Raw genomic sequence first — 20,830 nt, forward strand, 5'->3', positions numbered from 1 at the left:
GGCTTTGGATCTCTAAAACAGACATAGATGGTCTGTGGCATTTTTTTTTAGAGTTTGAATTCAGCTGTGCCTCCACTGAAGTAAACTATGTACAGATTTACTGTCTTCATAATGTGAACCTACAAAGTCCATTTGTGTGCCCAGTCAACTGTAAAGGCCCATCCAATGTAGGACAAAGCATGGTGCTCGACAAACCAGACAGTGAACCCTTTGTCATGGTTTTGACCTCTTTTTTTAAAAAGAGGCCTGTGTGTGTGTGTGTGTGTGTCTGCGTGCAGAAATTATTACTGGACAGTGCAGAGGTGTGTGTGTGTGTGTGTGTGTGTGTGTCTTTGTCGCTCTGTGTGACACATGCTGACCCTAAGCAGGCAGGGAAAATGCGTCAGACTGTCGCCTCTCTTCCGCGCACTACTCTTTGTATCAGATGAAGACTTCTGACGCAATTAACTCGTAACCTGGAACAGACTATGACTGCTCTCAACCATCTGTTGTCAGCTTCTGCAGATTACTACAACTACTGATGATGATGATGACGATGAGCTATTTCACACATGACGAATTTAAGGAATTAAATTGATGATTGATGATTAAGGAATTAAAGAGGGGGGGCATTGCACTGAATAACAATTTTGTGATTTTTGCAATACATTGATGCATAGTTTTGTCTCATATTTCTATGTAACTCCTGTTGGTAAGGCATATTCCTTTATAATTAAAATGTTAACTTAAGTACATATATTAGCACTATGAAAATAGTTCACACTGGTTCAACACGGTTAGTTTTTGAACAGTTACTCTGTTCTTGAACCACTTTTCATTTGAAGTTTCTGTTCAAACCTTGGAATTAAAGCACGCATTTTCTTTTGTGACACACTCAGGTGAGTCAATGCGGCAGGCTTCTGGAGAATTTGCTGAAGACCCCTGCTCATCTGTGAAGAGGGGCAATATGGTCCGTGCCGCCAGAGCCCTCCTGTCAGCGGTCACACATCTCTTGGTGCTGGCGGACATGTCTGATGTCTACAAACTTCTACTGCAGCTAAAACTGGTGAGATTAGTTACATTCTTCTACATTACAAACAAGCCAAATCAAAATTTCACAATTAATTATTCCACTTAAGCCAAACTGTTTGTGCTCTATTGATAACAGTGTTAGTGACTGATTATTTTGATCTCTGAAATTGCGTGGTAGTGTATACTACAACGGGATGTTTTTGATGACTACATTAAGGTATTCATTGTAGTAATCTAATCCAACCAATAGTGCAAGGTTACATGAGTTGTCATGTCATGGTCATGGTCATGTATGTCTGGGGCTAAGTTGAAGACATTCTTTTTACCGTGGTGTGATCAGGAAATGCCCATTACCCCCTCAGTCGTACACTCAGGGACTGATGTTTTGAATAGCTTGTCTATGCAAGCAATTAGTATCAGTAACTCCATTTTATGATAAATGAATTCACAAACTAAAATTTAGGATTTCTCTGGTAAGATCCCACGCTAGTGTATCAACCTCTCAGTGGGTCTGTTTAATTTTTGATCACACTCCAAATTGATGTCAAGTCAGATTTTGTTTATATAGCCTAAAATCACAATTTGTCTCAGGGGGCTTCACAAACTGTACAGCATACGACACTCTGTCATCACACCCTTCATTTGGATTAGGAAACACTCCCCCCCAGAAAAAACCCTTTTAACAGGGAAGGGGAAAAAAATGGAAGAAACCACAGAAAGAGCAACAGAGGAAGAATCTCTCTCTCCCCCCTCTCTCTCATCTCAGAGGCTTGTGGGGAAACAAGGGGGTTAGAGTACTTGTTATTAAGAAATTCATTGAGGCCGACCTGCCAGAAGGATAATGGTAACAGGTGTGATACCTGAAGTAATCGAAGAATAAGAACTAATATCATTTCAGCCAACTGCAACTGCACTTTTCACTTTTTAAAACGTAATATAACAGACTACCACTAGCTAAGAAGATATCTCATTGGATTGGCCTGATTTGGTCACAGTTTTGAAAAATACTCACTCATTGTTTTCAGCCTTGGCTCACACCTGGACATAAAATAGTAGAATGCATTTTCCTAATACTTCAGGAGTTATAGGTTAGTGCTGTCCAAATTGATTGGGTTTACTAACTTGCTGTAAACAACTTTTAAGTGTGTGTTTTTTCTGAGGGTAAAAATCTGTCATCTACCTTGCTCAGGTTGAGGACAATCTGGTGAAAGTGCGTAATGCAGGAACAGAGCAGGACCTTGGGATCCAGTATAAGGCCTTGAAACCAGAGGTGGACAAGCTGAACCTCATGGCTGCCAAGAGACAGCAGGTAATGTACAGTTTGCAAAAAAGAGAAGCATGCTCTCCAAAGCATATAGCCTGTGGTAAGTACAACAATGTGAGGAAGTAGGCAAGAAGAAGAGTGCCTCATGCTTTAGCAGAATGATTAGACGCAGTAAGCATGAACAATCTTCTTATTACCAATTGTAGTGAAGTGGGCAGAAGTGCTGAAAAGAACAAGAGCTTGATTCTAAATGTGACAAAACCCATTTCCTTGTGATGAGAAATGGCACGTCGTTTTTCTCCACCATGGTGTTAAGTGGTTGTCAACAGTGAAGTGCATTTCATGATGCATTTTCCAGATGAAACGACTCCATGAGGTTCTTGATGCAGATCTAGGAGATGCACACAACTGCAAATTACTGGAAATGAAGAAAGCTAAGTTAATGATGATTTATTTTGAGTTGAGATTTGTTGAGATTGTCATCAAACTTACTACAAAGGAAGTAGTATACATTTTATTGATGTTTTTAAACTATCCTTAATGCTGGCCTGAGGTGTACATCATGTATGGATCCCCTGGTCTACGAAACGGTGATAGGATTTGAATTATTTTTAATTATTAGTCTTGAACAGTACTGCCGCCAGCATCACAAACTCTGCCCCAAACTCAAATATATTCCATTTACAAGGAGCAAGTCCTCAGATTATGAGCTGGAATTTATTTGGTATTTCTGCTTGAAAGTAAATAATAATCACTTAACTTTCAAAATAGCTAGCGATTTTAATCAACTAACTGTTTAATTGATTGATTGACTAATTGTTTCAGTTCTCATTAAGACTGACCAAAAAACCAACCTTGTTTGATTTTCCCAAATGTTTTCATGCTGATTTTCAGTCACTGCAAATGAACTATGTATAATATCGTCCCTACACTGATTTAGAGAAGTTGGATTGAATGATGCAATTACATAAAGTCAAAAAGAAGCAGTGATTAGTACTAACTTTGTGCTTCAAAAGCACTTAAATAATGCCTCCAAATCCACCCCAGGAGGAAGCAATTCTTGTTCTCCATATTTCCATCTTTTTAAATGGAAACTTGCCAAAATGATCACTGGTGATTTTGTGAAGAAATTACTTTTACTTGTAATTGCACTTTTTTATGAATCACAAAATGTGTTTAACTAAAGTGACTGGAGGAAGTAATGAGGCTTAAAGGCTTCTTTTTTTTTAGTTTCTCAGAGCATGTTTGAAGCAATAGTGGAAAAAAGCCCTGGGAGTGTTCCATTTGGAGAGGAGGTTTTCGTTTTGTGTGTGCAAGCTGTTTTTTTTTTTTTTTTTTATGCTATGAATCTATGCCAGCGATCACTATCTCCTCTCCTCCCTCCTATGAAGATGTAATTTCAATATAATGCTGAGGTCTGAATAGCAACGCATTAAATTGCAAAGGCATATTATAATGGCCTGATTATGACTGTGTTGTGTTACCGCAGGGGACAGAAATAAATCTGGGTCATCCAGAACAAACTCTGTCACACTTAGTGTCTCCATAAGGGTATGACAGGCCTATTTTGAATCTAAAGTACATTACCTCCCAGCCCTCCCTGTAAGTATTCCATCTTCCAGTTTAACCCTTTATTTGTCCTTTTCATCTCATTTTGCTAGGAGCTAAAGGACGTCCACCATAAGGACCAAATGGCTGCTGCTCGCGGGGTGCTCCAGAGGAACATCCCCATGCTGTACACAGCGTCCCGTGCTTGCCTGCAGCACCCTGACGTGGCAGCCTACAAGGCTAACCGTGACCTGATCTACAAGCAACTGCAACACGCGGTCTCTGGCATCTCCAATGCCGCCCAGGCCACTGCCACTGAGGACTCAGCACTCAGTCAGCCAGCAGGGGGTGGAGAGCTCGCCTACGCCCTCAACAATTTTGATGTAAGTCAAATGAGTGGTTTACAAGTCACGGCCCATTTGCCTTTTTTTTTTTTTCATATGTCCAGCCAGACATCCAGGTATCTGCTTAGAATGGAATGGAGAGGCTCAGTTTCAGAGGTATAAGAAACAATGTTTTTTATATCAACAGAGGAAGATGAGGGCTTGATCAGAAAGGTTATAGTTTGGCCAGATTTTCAGTTTATCCAAACTAACTCAACTGAATCATAAAATGACCACAACCCTTGAAGGGGTTGGGGTTGAGGTGGAAATTAGGACAAGATATGTGGACAAATTGGGACATGGCTTTGGGGTGCATTGGATATTTTCTTGAGTCACCACTACTTCATTCCTTGATTTGCTTCTATCTCTGTCAAATGAAGGAGATTCATACAACTTCTGCTTTCAGAAAGAGAAGTACATTAAGCTGTACATCCTGTAAATAACTCGAGTTTATATAATTATGGCTTAACTCCTTCTCTGCTGGTAGATACTGAGCGTTCCTCTACTGTAACTAAGTTGGTTGGTTCTAAACAATAAAATTCAAATATATGTCAGAGTCATCGTTTGAAAAACATGGCTGAATTAATATGTTCAACTGGGAAAGAGGTGAGAACATGCGGACATGGTCCTTATGTTACAAACATTACTACAGTACTTACAAACAGGGAGGAATCCTAATCTACTAAAAACCCATTTTGCTGTCTTTTCCATCAGATACTCATGCTTAGAACCTTTACCTCTGTAACTCTGTAAGGTAGACTATATCCACTGTATCCCTTAAATCAGTGGTCGGCAACTAGCCAATAATACCTGGCCCGCCAGGTGAAATTTGGCGGTCGCGTAGAGCGCCAGCTGCTGGAGGCCATATTTCTCTGAATCTCTAGTTGTTCAATAAGCTGTTGAGTTAAACTGCATTAAACCTAAAGCTGAATTTTCAAGATCTTATTCAACAGAAGATCGCTTAGTTAATAAAAATCATGACACTAAAAAGGTATATGAAACGTACTCGTCATCATAATATTGACATGAAACAGCATCAAAATGTAACAGCTGGATGCAACATTGAGCTAATCATCTTAATGCTGCCTGCAGTGATAAATGCAAAGATGATTAACTTGATATATAATTTTTTTCCCCACTACCGCTTCCTTCAGTCAGACTTGGAAATCACCTTGTTATGCCTCCGTGCCAGTGACAGCTGTGGCCAGAGGCAATATGTCTATGGGTTACGGGTGAATAGAGTGGAGTCATTGCATGATGAATTCAGAGTGAGTGAGTGAGTGGATGTGTTGATGACGTGTATATCATGTGACTGGTGCAAAATCAGATGAATTCTGCTCCTGAAGTGAGCACATAAACAATCTCAAAATATATTGGACAAATGAAAATAAGCTCTTACCGTCATGATACTTGATAGGTTCCTGAAAATCCTTTTGTCGTGGATGACTGAAGTGCGAGACCTCATCAGGTGTTCTTCCTGACCACTGTCTGCCAGGCCTGTACTGAAGCAAAATTCAAGTCTTGCGTGTTCTGGGGCTTTTTATGAAACGCACTCACTTGGATTGAAGTGACGTGACTGGCTTGGCCCTTCAAGAACAGTGAGCTGTTTTTGTTTTAAAAAGCTCCTTGTTGCTTTGTTTGACTACACTGTGGAGGCTTGTTAGTGTTATCTATCAGTACCAGTGACTCTTAGGATTAGACCTGGCCTGCTACTAGATTATGCTCCCGCCACATCAGTTTGTACAGTTTACCTAAAAGGATAAAAAAGTACATTTTTTTTTTTTTTTTTTTTTTTTCAGTATTGCCTTTGACTTAAGTGTTAAGCCTTTGACATTATGTTTTTCAAGATACCTGGCCGAAATGGCAATGTAAAATAGGCATCACATAGTTGCACGCTTTAGTTACATGCAAGTATGCTCTGCCTTGTTTCTGTCAGCCAAAATGCGTAGGCCCACCTTTAGATTCTCCATTTGTGTCAGTAGCTCTTAGCAAGACTAATTAAAAATTTACTTAAGCTAAGCTTTTTAAGTAGCAAACGTGGTACATTACTCTCAAAGCATCTTTCACAGAGTGAGCATTGCTTTCCAAAGTAGCCTCAGTGTTGTGTATATAAAATCATGCCATTTTCAGCAAATCTCTTTTTTTTTTTTTGGGCGCTGGTAGCCTGATTTGCTAGATGAAGAGAATCTTTGAAATGGGAACATAAAGTGAGCGAAGCAGACTATGATGTCAAGTACACAATCGGTGAAATACAAATTTGAAAGTTTTTATATTCAAGAATGGACTAAAGGCTGGTCACTGGGGCTAAGTGGATTAGAGTCTTGGAAATTTAATTGAAACTGTGAAAGCACGTATCTCTAATGACAGATGCCAAATGATTAATCTACATAGAACAAGCGTCTGCAATGCAGTCTGTCAGATCTGTTGCATCAGTGATTATTTTGCAGGTAGCCATGCAGAAAGCCACTCTCCAGTAAACTCAAATGCAGGCCTTTTCCAGACTAGATCCTTTCTGATGCCCAAATTTGAAGTGCAAGGCAAAATTAGCAAATGAGTCAACCCCCCCCCCCAAATCCCTCCCCCCCCCACTCTCTCTCTCTGTTTCCTCCTCCGTGTCTCTCGTGTGCCTGTTGCCATGGTGATATAACACGCAAGCAGAGGAGGTCAGATGAGACGGAATGGAGGGGGCTGGAGGTGGATGTGATAGAGGGCGGGCTGCTTAATAAACCACTATTCTAATAGCGGAATTGTTTAATATTTTGTAGCAATACGACATCTGCTTAAGTGCAGAGTTTGTTTGTCATCAGGAAAGTTTGCTTTCTTTTTTTTCTTTTTAATCTGCCACAAGCATCCTGGTGATACCTTAACCCTCTGCAGTGCCTCTCCAGCATGTCAACTAGTTGCCTCTCTCAGCAGGCTTGCCCCTGTGAAATCAGACATGTAAGTGTTCTCTCTCATCCTGCAGATATAAAGGAGAGGAGGCTGGGTTACTATTGCACTTCTGTGACTTAAATTAAAGGTAGCAAAAGCTACAAAAGCAAATCCTTTCACAGAAGGGATTATCCATCCATCCATCGGCTCATCTGTTGTCTCAGGTGGATCTTGTAGTCACATTGTTTAGTCATCAGCCCATAGAGGAACATTTCTGTTGCTGTGCCATTCCAGATTATTTGGCTACATTTTGGGATTTGTTTTCTCTAGTCGGGACACAGAAAGTGCCTTTTGAAGCTGTGTTCATCTTCAATAAGTTAAATAATTGTATCGGGAGAGCAGAGGAGCAGGTCTAGTCTTTAAGAGGATATAGAAAAAATAGCTGCCTCTCACTAGAGCTAGCTTTGTGAAATGGACAAACCTCTTTTTTCCCTGTGCGTGACGCAGACAACACAAGGACAGTTCAATCTCAAGAAGCCAGTTATCTTTTTTGCAAAAACCCATCAAATAGTTTTTCAGTTTAGTATGTACGTTATACAAGGCATTGCACTGTGAAGGTAGCGTAATCTTACTCATGCTTCTCAGAATAATTCACACTTTTCTGACTGCAGAGTTTGGTTCATTAATGTTTATAACTCATGTTTTCATGCTTTACTTCATCTGGTTTAGAATGTTTGGTTAAATAAGAATTTTCCAACATTGTGATGAGAAAACATTGAAAATATGTTGACGATATTATTCTATTTTTTTCCAAGACATGTTTAAAGTTTCCTTTTTTTTTTAAATGTATATTTAAGATATATTGTCTTCTGTTTTCTTTGTGTTAATGATGACGTCCAACACAACACACACACACGTCTGTAGATTTATTTAAGAGATAAGTTAAAAGGTCCTGTAGACTGAAACATTGACCATCTTTTTAATGGATCAATGCAGAGGGGGAAAGTGTGTGTGGGGATTTATTTAGATTTATTTTGAAGGGGGGGGTCATTCCCGGCAGATACACCAAGTGGTGTCCATGCTGCCTTTCACCAAAATAACCCATCCTTTTCACTGAATTTCTTTCATGTCTTTATTGCTCACACTGGACTGGTGACATCAGTCTCTTAAGTGCTGAGTGTGGGGCACTTGAATTGAAGGCAAAAGCGACTGCACCTTAATTCCCTGGCCACTGTAACATTGTAACATTAATCAGTCAACACATTGCTCTTGGTCAAATCCTTTTAATTTTGTTACAGCTGTGACCACTGTGATACTGATACTGGATCTGAAGGCCAAGTTACTGCCTTTTAGCCTATAGACACAAAGCAGACAGCTTTAGCACATTCCTTCCCCTTCAGATTTTCCTGTTGGCCTGTTAAATCAGTCCTCCCCTTGTGTGTCAGATTTCTCTTCTTTGTAAAGGGAGAGATCAGAGCAACATTATGACTTTTACCATTTTTTTCTCCCTGTGTAATTTCTCTTCTAACCCCTTCCTCACAGAAACAAATTATTGTGGACCCCCTGGCGTTCAGTGAGGAGCGCTTCCGTCCCTCCCTGGAGGAGCGCCTTGAGAGCATTATCAGCGGTGCTGCCCTCATGGCCGACTCTTCTTGCACACGTGATGACCGCAGGGAACGCATTGTGGCCGAATGCAATTCTGTTCGCCAGGCTCTGCAGGACCTTCTGTCTGAGTACATGGGCAATGTAAGTGTCTTACCTTTCCATTTCCTTCCTCTTGCCACCACACCGCCTCTTATTCTTCATCCACAACACGAGAACTCTGTTCTGTTATTTTACAATTCACATTTTTCTTTTATTGGACTGTGGGACAGTGGCATTCCTTACATCAAAAGACAAAGTCTAAAACATATTGTTAATTATTTAATCAATTAATTCATTAATGAGGTGTTGGACAACATTAGAAAACCCAAACTAATACTTAGATTTCTCTATAACAATAATTGTAAGGCAAGTTAAACATGGACCTAAGTGAATCCCATTATTTATATTTACAAAGCCCTGTGGGGAAATCAGTGGTTAGAATTGCCATTTCGCTAATCGCACACCTTGGTTTATGTCTTTAGAAAAAAAGAAAAACCGTCCCTACCGAATATTTACTCGAGTTACAACTACTTACTTACCTTATCTAACCGGTGTTGAGAGAGTAAGAGAGTGTGTCCATGTAATTTGTTTTTTTTTCTTTGAGCACCAGCGCTTTCTTTTTTTTATTCTTTCCAATGAGAAGTGGGGGTATGTGGCGGCATGCGGCCTCCAAATGAAAAAGAATTGCCCCAGCATTTCTTTCTGAGCGTCCTGACCTTTTATCAAAGCACCATTGCTTTATGTGCTTCTAGCTAAAAAATCTGAAATTTCCGATCTGCAGCGTGGTATTTACGCTCCTTTTCAGGTAACCAATCGTATATTACTTTCGCAGACTCGTCACCCTGGTAACCAAGAAAATGGAGGATAAGCTTGTTTTGGCTGTGTCCGTCTATCCAGAGCTTTATGATATAACAGACAGACATTATTGCAGCAGAGACACAAAAGCCCACTTGTAGGAGCGGATCGGTCGGACACTGAATGCTGCTGATGAGTGTTGGGCTTTTATCCTCCTTGCTCTACGGCTGTCAGATTGAGCAGTGACAGTGTGGACATCACCATTATTAAGCTCATCCTTACAAAGTATGAGGGTAAGCATCCAATGACTCATGGTGGAAAACGATGTCAAATAGATAATAAAAAGCGAAGGGGCGATGCTAGTCTATCATACAGACAGTCGGAGTACTGATATGTTGTCATAGAAACAAAACCCACGCGCAGTGGTTTTTTCCCCCCTCTCACAGCACAAGTGCTCCATCCCAGCACTCTGCCAGTGCTTTCCCGCCTGAAAAAAACGCAATACGAGCACATGCCCTTCATGTTGTTTGAGAACACATAACAGTCCTTCTCATAGGTCATTGTCTTCATAATAGTACCATCCTGCTCATTACATGATTAATCTATGGAAATTAACACTGTCACTGTGCCTAGAAATAAATTGAATATACAGGGCTGCAATCAACAGTGTCTCTTGTTAATCAAGTCTTTGTAGTCAACATATAAACTGACTCCATGAAATTTAACTTTTGCCATTGTGAGGCTGCACAATGCTCCAGAAGTAATGAGACTCTAAGTTGGCTCCAGTCAGAGTAGTGGGCTCTCCGATCCACCTCATTCTGTTGTGACAGCTTTTGGTCCAGGATACTGGCTTCAGGGCCGTTTGGGTACATACTGTGGATACAGGTTGGGGTGTGACTTGAAAACATTAGTTTTTAAAATAGGTGCTACTGCATACTGATCCTTTTTGTAATGTTCTTGTTTCAGCAAGAACAACACTACAGTGTAATCATTCTGTCAACTTCAGTGGATGTGTGCTGCCTCCAACAAGCTCAATACATCAGATGCTTTCAGATATAGATTGTTAGAGGAGGGCCACACTTGGGATCAGGCACATTCCCAAAAAATAAGATGTGGTTTGTACACAGAAGGTCTGCCCTGGAGGATCAACCCAGGGTCCAAAGTCCCCCTCCTCCCAGGGAAACAGAAGCTCTAGGCACGCATGATAATTGCCTCTGTGACTTGTAAGCTATGTGACGTGTGCTTTGTGATTGTGTGTTTATGTGGTTTTCATGTTGACTGGTAGATTGTTTTATCTGGTTGGATTGTAAGCTGCTACGCGGTGGTAGTGTTTAAATTGGATGGCTGCAGTTGCTGCTCCTGTTGTAGCTTTATACAGTCTGCAAATATTTCTCCTCTGAAACAACATGGCTAGCTGGATAAAGCATTTTAAATGGAAAGTCAGTGGTCCCATTTACACTGGTCATTTCAAGTCTAAATAGAAGTGTCCAGATACATGACACTTCTGTACATATCACAAATCTAATTACAAATCAGGGGCAGTGATAATGCATTTTTTTGTGGAAAAACTCAAATCTGTTTTTAATCTGAGTGTTTTTAGATACATTTACATTGGACAGCTATCCAGTCCACCCAAGACACCTAAAGTGAATAAGTGTAAATGGGGTCATTGTGATTCTGGGAAACTGGCTATTCGATTACTTTTTGTTGAACAAATGATAAGCTATTATGCACCTGAAATCAACATCACTTTTCCAGTGTGAGAGTAGTAATTGGGCAACTATCCAATAACATAAAATGCTTTCTTTTTAGCATAAAAATATGAACTTGGCTGCTGTCCTACCCGTCAGGGGTTTCATTTTCTAACCATTTAGCCAAAAAATCAAAAGTTCAGTGCTCAGCACTACTTTCCTAAGTGCAGTACTATGAAAAAGAATATTGTATACTCACTGTAGCCCAACAGGTTATGCAATTCCTCTTAAAAAAAAAAAAAAAAAAAAAGATACCTTGTTATTTTAAGGAATACATTGTTGGCTTCACTTGTGTAAATTGTGAGAGAACTATTTTATCCAAAATTCACAAATAATAAGTATACATTTATTCTACTTTGTTAAATCCACTTGGATTTCATCTAGATTTGCAACCAGCTGTTGCTGGCTGTGAAAGCAGTGCATAAGTCTTTTCTTCAAATGATAACTACAAAGTCAATGTTTATTGTTTAATCAAAGGATTAGTGAAGGATATGAATATATGATTGTTAAGCAATGTTGTATGTATTTTCGAAAGAGATATGAGCAATAGAAAATCTGCTACTTAGTTGTCATCGTGTCTAACTGGGAACTCATGTGGATGTCATGTTTATGTCATGTTGGCTTATCGAGGCATAAATGTTTAACTTTCCCAGATAGTAGTTCAGCGTTAGACTTTTAGTTCTCCACCAGCATAGATACCCAAGTATTCATTGAATATTATATGCATATTGTTTTATACAAATTGATTTAATCATTTACTAGTTTGATTTAATCATCTTTAGTTTTTCATGTGATCACTGTTTGGACTGCTTTCCAAGTGATGATTTCAGTAAACACCACATTTTGTTGTCAGAGAAGAAGGAAGGAAGAATGAAAAACATGTGTCACTTTTCCATTCTGTTCTAATTTTCTTTCACATCTTGTTCGCCGTCAAATTATTATTTTCTCTGTTTGGAAACTCTCTGTTTAACCACCCCCTGAATATCCTCCCTGTAACAGCAGAATTTCACTGTGAGCCACTCATCTGGAGAAATTTCATTGCTGTGGTAATGCATTGTTTATTACTATCTATGAGCTTGAACTCTGCTGTTTTCTGCTGTTCTGGGTGGCTTTTAGAGGTAAAATCATAAACTGCACAGCTTGTCCATTTCATTTGTGAAGTGTTAGAGTGGCCCTGTGGCTGTAATGGATGTCTGGTCAAGCATGGTGCAATAGTAGTACAGGTTTTAACTCTTATCCACTCACACAGCAGTAGTCCTGTCACAGCACAACTATCTTAACGATGCAGATGCTGCAAATTGATTTTTAATCAGTCCAAGTATCTGCATTAGGCTTAAAATGTGGCTGGTAATTTTAGAATGCTTGGCTTATAGCTTACTACCTATAGTAATAACTCCCCTACCCTTAAGCCAAGAGGCAGCTGCCATTGTCTAAATACAGTATCTTGGTGTGTCTGTAGGTTACTTTTTAAAGAAGCCAATTTAGGACTGGTACATCCACTGCACGGCTTCTGGGCCAGGGTATGAACTATAGCAGTGACTAGGGCAATGGCCTAAGCCTGCCTGCCTGCTCTATCTGCATAAGGGGTAGGGGATAAGGAAAAGGTGTCGTATAGATTTTTTTCTTTTCAGGCAGGATCATGATCTACAACCTTATCACGCCTCTTTTTCATGCTGCTTTTTTTTTTGTAAGTTATTGAACAGTACAACCAAAGTAATTGGTATAATAATAAATAATATAACATTCAACAAGAAGCTAGACATTGTTTAGACTTGGATTAGACAGACTTTTGCATAACTCCCGAAATAAACATTGGTTTCAAAAGATCAACAATAACGACCAAGTAAAGTATGGTCTTACTATATACCATTACAAAAAACGGGTTAACATCAGGAGGAATTCTGACAGTCAGGAGGCTTATTAAACACAAAACTAGTCTGTCCACTCTGTTTTCAGGTAGCAGTACATAACTTTCTAACAAACTGAATAGAAATAAACAAGACAGCCATAAGGAAAAGTCAGTTTCAAACAATGTAAATCTTATTTATTTTATCTTAGTTTTTTAACCCAACTCCTGTAATCTGTTAATGGATAACTTTTTTTAAATACGTATTTTGGGTTCAAGATGACAAAAACAGATAGATACAAAAACTTTCAGATTTGGTCCAGTAGATTACCTCCACTGGCAGCTGAGAAAAGGCAGCGAAGGAGCCACAGTGTCTGTAATGTAATCCTTCAGGAGAACTGCGCCAGATCAAAGTACGTCCACTATGGATGCTGTGCTTGTAAACGATTCCAGCTCAGACGCTGCTCTGGCTTGTGTTCCTTGTGTTCCCTCTGTCTTGCAGCTGTCGCTGTACGGCTGCTTAGATCAACAAGCGAAGCCATATCTAGCAGGTCAGTAGCGGTGGGATCTTCATTGTTTTTGTTAAGTTTAAGATGTTTACTTTCAACAGGTGAGTCTTCACCTGAGAGTGCATCTGTGAAGTCCCTTTGTGGACTCAGGCCGCCTTGACAGACTCCTTCACATCAATTTCTTGCCATGATGGCTCCAAATTGTCTTGTCTGCCTTCAGGACCTGAGAAATGGTCTTTTCCTGATCCAGATAGATTTTCCTCTCTAAATCATGTTGAGTTTTCCTCCCCATCATGTTAATGACTAAGTGAGTTTCTGCTGAGGTAGTTATAGCTATGTTTCAGCCTCTTTCTAGTCCTTCCCTTTTCTTCTAGCTGCTCACTTTGTTGCTGGTAACGTTGTTGTGTGATCAACACAAGGGTCTTTGGTACTTTTCTAATAAATTTGAAGAATAAGATTTATTAACCACTGTAGATTAAAACACCTGTTGATTTTTGTTTTTGAATGGTGATTATTCTACAATGCATTTTGGTATAAAAAAAAATGTGAACTATGTTGCCTCTGTAGATTCTCTCAAAAAATAATTAAAAGATTTCAGTGAAATTGCATGGCCCAGAGTTACAGACAAACACACAGGACCAAAAACTAGACCTCTTCGGTAGAAGTGATAGCTGCATTTCAAGTCCTTCATTTTTTGTTTTGCTTTGTACTGATAACGTAGTTGTACTGACTTTTGAAATCTGTCTTCAATAGCAAGTTCTATGAAGGGTTAAATGGTAAATGGACTGTACTTGTATAGCGGCTTTCTTGTCCTTTCAACCACTCAACGCGCTTTAACACTACATTCACATTCGCACACCATTCATACACTGATGGCAGAGGCTACACGCAGAGGGCCAACTGCTCATCAGGGGGAGACTAGCCATTCACACACATTCACATGCCGAAGTACAGCTTTGGGAGCAATTTGGAATTTAACATCTTGCCCAAGGATACTTCAACATGCAGCCTGGAGGTGCAGGGAATCTAATCACTGATCTACCTACCTCCCAGCCAAAGTGGCACACCTTGTAGAGAATTGGCAAATAAAGCAGCTCGTTTTAATCATATTGGAGCTGGTGGGCATTGCATTGCTAACCTGATAATTGTTAAAACATTTGATTTGATAGTGGTTCAGTTACAAAACTTTTTGTTGTTCGTGTCTAGATATATTTTCAGTAGACATTGACAGACAAAACAAAAAGCAATCAGATGTCAGCTAAGTTTACTTTGTATTTTGTCTCAATACTCTCCTGTCCATACTCGGGCAATACAGCCATGGCTTGTTCTCATTGCTCATCCAGAACACTGTCAGCTTATTTTAAGGTTCAGGCCGTTCATGCAGCATTTCTGGTTTGCTTCAAAACAAGTTTTCTACTTCACTGGACACCTCCATGCTAGTCATGCACCCCTGTATGACTTGAGAACTTGGGTTTTCAGAGGAACACATATCATCACAGCAGTGATGATGAGTGGACATGACAGGGGTTTGGCTACTCGTTTGGCCAGATGAAGGAAACCGATGAGAAGCATAATATGTCATTGTCCACCTTGTGCATTTTATGGCCTAGTATGGCCTATGAGAGCTGTGGCTGACATGTAGTTGGCATAGTGAGATAGCTGGTGTCTCAACCTGTTGCCTTAAACCGCTGGGAGACAGTGTGACAGGTAACCAGAGCCTGTCTGTGATTAATCTTGACAGAGTAAACAAACCTCACATTGGCTTGATGAGGATGTGTGTGCTGTCAGAGTCAAAGGCAGAGCTGTGGAGCTATGATGAAACGTGTTATCTATGCTGAACGAAATGCCATCCTTGAGCAGATTATACACTATAGGCCTATACTTGAATTGCTGAAGAATGTACTGTATGTGGCTTCATGAGTGTGCTTGCATATTATTATTCTGAGTCTGAATGTAGATGGGACACTGCAAGTTATTGAACAGTATGTTGCCATTATAGCATATGGGTTTACACTCACAGCTGAGGTTGTTGGATGGACTCCTAACTCATTCCCTTTCTCTCTCCCATCCCTTCTGCTTCTTGATTCCCTCAAGCTACAAGTTGTGTTCAACCCCCTTCTCAATTGTTGTTCCTCCTTTAGACTCTGATAAAAACTGTCGGAGATCCTTACCTCACCATCTTTGCAGTACAAAATTTTGATGATTTAACAAGGGAGCAAAAACATTTGCATAACGTTTTTACAGGTAATGATAAGCCCTATAGAGAATTTAAAATTTTCTTCAAAGCAGTTTTAAAAAGTATTGAGCAGGCTGTGGTCACTAAACAAGTGCAACCTGCCATCATATATAATGATCTAAACAGTGTCTCATACAGTTGTGATAGTTTGCCAACAAGCACTACTAAGTCTTCAACAGTGGCTGCTATTGTAGATGCTCACAGACGGAAAGATTATGGAATCATTGTCTGTGATTTTGACAACTGACATATAATCAACCCACAGTATGTCCACTTTGGTCTGAACTCACAGTAGACCCTGTTAGATTTGTGTTATGATGGCATCCTGCAAGTTCTCTGATTAAACTGATGCTGGAAAGTGGAATAAATCTGAGATTTTTACTAAGGAATTCCAAATGATACATGACTCATAGGAATGTTATTAGTGGCCAAGAGACCAGAGTCCAGAGATGAAACTGTATCTAAATTTGAACAGAAATGGCATAAAAAGCTAAATTTCAAAGCCTTATTGCATTTTGTTTCAGAGCTAAGATATCATGTGGTTTTTATTAAACATAATTTATGTTTTGAGCTCTAATTTAAAATTTCTATGTGTTATTTTAATTCATTTCCCAGCAGCCAATTTACTGCACTGTCAGTTTGTGTCAGTGCAGCCAAAGCAGCTGTTCAACCAGAATGCTATGTATTAGTTTATTAAAAAAAAACAATAAATGCCTTTTATAAGTTACCTTTAACAACAACTGGGTGAGCAGTAAATACATTTTTGGAAAATGTACACACCATATTTGAGTCATTTTCATGAGAACAGCTAAAAGTTTAAAGCAGCACATTGATTGGAAAAGCAGCAGTACCCTCGGGGATACACTGTCATCAGGGAAAGGGACAAGTGTTTTCCTCAGTTTCTGGAGTGGAAATGGTGTACGGTGTTATGATGATCATTTAACAAGACTAGAGGATGTCTACTCAGCCAGTGAAGGGGAAAGGCGGGTGGGGTTAATGTTGCCCCAGCTCTGCCACTCAATGTGGCCTCAATTATTCTATATTGTTATGACAGTCTGGTATGGCACGTGTTGAGTGTAACTATTTCTGCCACTTTTTATTAATAATGCATCTCTAGTTACCAACATCTGTCGGGGTTTTGTTTCTCATAAGAGAGTGATGCTAGGTTGTGTTGACATATTAAGCGACTGACATTTAAAATTCTTCAACTTGAAGTGATACATTATCATTTAGACCTGTATGAAGAGGACATGCCTTGACCGCTGCAGCGGGGCCCCGGCCTCTTCCTTCACTTGCCTTTTTTCTGTGTATCACAATATTGTCTTTCCACTCTCTTATATTTTGCTCTCTCCTTGCTGAATCCTCTCTTCGGTTTTCTCCATCTATGCAGGCATTCTCTTACTGTTTGTGTCCCTTTCTCTGTCGACAGCTCTCTTTCCCCAACTCTTGCTGTCTATTTGCCTTGGGCATCTACAGTGAGTGGCAGAATTTTGCTTTATCCTTATTCCTCTGTCCCTGAAATAGCTGCCTCTCATTTTAAACACATTTTAGGTTGAGAGGATCTTGAACCATGTACATTGCTCATTTGATCCTATTATAAACAATGAGCAACCTCGCACAGAGTGGGCATTTTCCTGTACATGGCCCATTATCTGTGATGGGACAAGTTTATGAAATGTTTATGATGTCATGACCCATGGATGAGAATATAGTGTGCTCAGGGCCAGGGAAATAAGAGGCGATGTAGTGGAGTGGACCAAATTGTTTTTTAACCCATTCTTTTGAAAAAAGTGGGAGAAGGTTCAAAGGGGCTAGACCTAATGCAAAACCAGGGTGAAAGCTGCTCACTTTATCTTGCTGTAATCTCATCTAAATGCATAATTAAAAGAAATTACACTCCATACAATGTAACAGGGAAAAGATTTAGTGTCCCCAAGGCTTTTCGTCTATTTACAGCCTCCATAAAACACTGGTCTGTCAGTAACAACCTGTCAGGCAATGTTTCCCAGACCTGGCCCTTGATCTTTTGCTGGTGAATGTTTTGCTTGCAGGTACATGAGATGCACCCTTTTTTCTGCAACAGTTGAATGCAAACTGTCCATTTGTGAGACCATGGCAGTGTAATGACTGAAGTCTAACTTTCCTCCCTTTTGTGCTTGTATGTGTGAATTAACTTAACACATGGGAAATTTGCCTACTGTTTTTCTAAGCTTGCCTGTTGCTTTTGGCATTGGATTATTTTATTGGCAAATATGGCAGCCTTAGTCTCTAAGGGGTAAATACATTAACATTAATTGTATTACTTCAGATGAATATGTTATTGTTTGCCTGTCTCATCTTTTCTCCCTTTTGTTGCACAGTCTGAGACACAATGTGTTGTCACCATGTGAAGCTGCTGTACTGATTTAAGTGTGCAATTTGTCTTCCAACCTAAAAGCTCTTTGTTTTGGCCTTGTGATTACATAATTCGTCCAAATATCCCTTTTGTGCACACATGGCAGATGTGATGCTGCAGAACAGTCGTAATTTATTTTGCATTCTCACTTTGACTTGTTGTTCTGAGGACAGAGGAAAATTAGTTTAGAAGTCCAGGTTAAAATAGAACCCTTTGATTAATCAATCTTTTTTTAGTTTTACTGCAGCAGAGTGCAGTTATGTATCTCAGTTAGGACACATTCTGACAGCCGGTTATTGCTAATTCTTGTGTAACTGTATTTAAAGCAGTGGAAACTAGCTTGACCTTCAGCGGCTACAACAGAAACAAGTTGCTTCCACACTGATGCTTCAATGTTAATCCAATGATGTCATATATATAATAATGTATCAATCAGAGGGAACAAATCACTACATTTACTTTAATACTTTTTAATACCTATTTAACTATTCCCCCCCCCCTCTCAGATCTACTTCGGAGGGTATGCAGTTTGACCACAGCAGTAATCAAAAATGTTTTATAGTTTTTACAAACGGCTACACTTAAAGGTGGAGTGACAAGCCGACTGTCACAGAGAGGGTGAGGACGACGGGAAGATGCCATGTAGATTTACTATGGTGATAATCAGCATATTTTAAGTGTTTCTTTTAATTGTTGCACTCGGTCAGTGTTAATGGTCTCTCCTTTGTCATTAAGACAGCAATGATAGTCCAGTGTAACCAGGCTGTCATGGCTAAGCTGCCGGCTAGCATATCCATGAGCATGCTACTGCTGAGTGGTGTGCTACCAAAATGGTCCCGGGTGTACAATCATTATTGTGGAGCACATCGGATTAACTAGATTATTAAAGTGTTTTGACAACAGGGTCAACGCCATGTGGCACACTGAGGGAAAGTCACATACAAAAACATGTACTCATTGTCACTTTTTCAACTTTTGCAGGTTCAATGACAAAATTCTAAAATGATAAATATGGGAGCATTCGTATATCATACTGAATCAAAGCTAATTGTTGGGATCCATGGTCAGTACTTCAAAATTACTGCACATGCTAATCTTGTAATTTGTGACATGAGGCAGTATTATTAACTCACCGGTAGTCACATTGGTCCATGGGCATTAGCCCAGGCTGTGGAACCTGTGGTTGGAAATACTCCAACAAGCTGGCAGCTTATCAGACGGGGATGAACAGCAGCTAATGGAGTCAATAAAAAACTGCATCACAGTACTTTTAACCAAGTTTTACCCATCGAATACAGAATGCTGGTATTTATATTGTCATGGTGCTAAGTATGTTTTTGGTATGTACTGGTCTCACCCAATGATGATAAAAAGCTGGTTTCCTATCTTCTGTGAGACCATTATACTAGTTCAAAACGAATAGCTTTGATGTTAAGACCCCCATGATCATATGTTTCTTTAAGTTATTAGGTTGGACAGAGTAACATTTCAGTAGAGTTTATCACACAGCTCAAGTCTGAGTCTTTAATGCTGTCACATTAACATAAAGGCTATAGCACAGTTAAGCTGATTCTTTTTTGGTCAATCTGGGGCCATAGAAACAAACTGTAAAACAAATCTGACTTTTAACTTGATATGGCGAACTTGTCAGCAAACACTAGTTTATTTATACATGGCAAAATATTCAACTGTAGCAAGTCCCTTTGCTTTCCTGAGACATGCCACTGACTGTTGCATCAGGAAATTACTGTTTACAACTTTGATACTAAATGACAAAGGAGAAGGGGATTGCTGTACCTAATTATATCATTAAGCTTTCACTCTCCGTTCACACCTGCATGCAGTAGGTGTTTCCAGGTCACCTGACTGGCATCTCTTAAAGCTTTAGTAGAAACGAAACCCCTACGGACATGGGGACTCCACATAAAAGGAGCCCAGCCTAAATTTGAAAACAATACTAACCACTGGGCATCACAGTACTTCCGTCAACACCTTTTGCATTGCTCGTTAGGATAATCACAGCTGTTTTTGGAATTATCATGTATTGAATGCCCTTAAACTCTAAAGATGTTTTACATTTGTTATAGAATTGTTTTGTATTTTGGTCTGTTTCTGACTTATTCCTCATATGGAGAATAACTTGGTGAATTTATTAGGAATGTAAAGAAACATAATAATTGCAAAGTTGCCATTTTCAAAAAGATCAACGAGAAAGTTAAGTCTTATCCAAGGACTTTTGGTTTGGTGTCCTTATCTCTATGTTCTCTATGGTCTCACTCAGATGCGCGAGGAGGAGCGGCTTTAAATGTGTTAAGTAATAAATATATTTGTGAGGTATTTACTGATGAGTCTAGATCAAGATGTCCTTCCTACTAAGCATTTTCTAGATTTATTGGAGGCCTCTTAATGAATACTTGAAGCATACATGAGCACTGAGTCCTTGAACCCTGCAGACTATTGAGGCCATTCAGTCAGACTCATCAGTTTTGGGCCTCCCCCAGCTGGGTACAATGTGCGGGTTAATTACTGAAGATTGCTTTCTGTAGGCCTCGTCAAAAAAGAGCAGGTAAACCTAAA

General features: G+C 39.6%; 1 protein-coding gene across 2 annotated transcripts in view; it reads left to right on the forward strand.

Annotated features, from left to right (window-relative positions):
• Positions 1-20,830, forward strand: part of ctnna1 (catenin (cadherin-associated protein), alpha 1) — a 79,356-nt gene that overhangs the window by 7,714 nt on the left and 50,812 nt on the right. For both annotated transcript variants that reach the window (XM_070836458.1, XM_070836459.1), the window contains exons 4-7: positions 879-1,045; positions 2,201-2,320; positions 3,937-4,206; positions 8,620-8,823. In XM_070836458.1, coding sequence (XP_070692559.1) covers positions 879-1,045; positions 2,201-2,320; positions 3,937-4,206; positions 8,620-8,823 — 761 coding nt within the window. The remainder of the gene's footprint in view (positions 1-878; positions 1,046-2,200; positions 2,321-3,936; positions 4,207-8,619; positions 8,824-20,830) is intronic.

Source organism: Pempheris klunzingeri, chromosome 9 (genome assembly GCF_042242105.1).
Source record: "Pempheris klunzingeri isolate RE-2024b chromosome 9, fPemKlu1.hap1, whole genome shotgun sequence".
NCBI lineage: Eukaryota > Metazoa > Chordata > Actinopteri > Acropomatiformes > Pempheridae > Pempheris > Pempheris klunzingeri.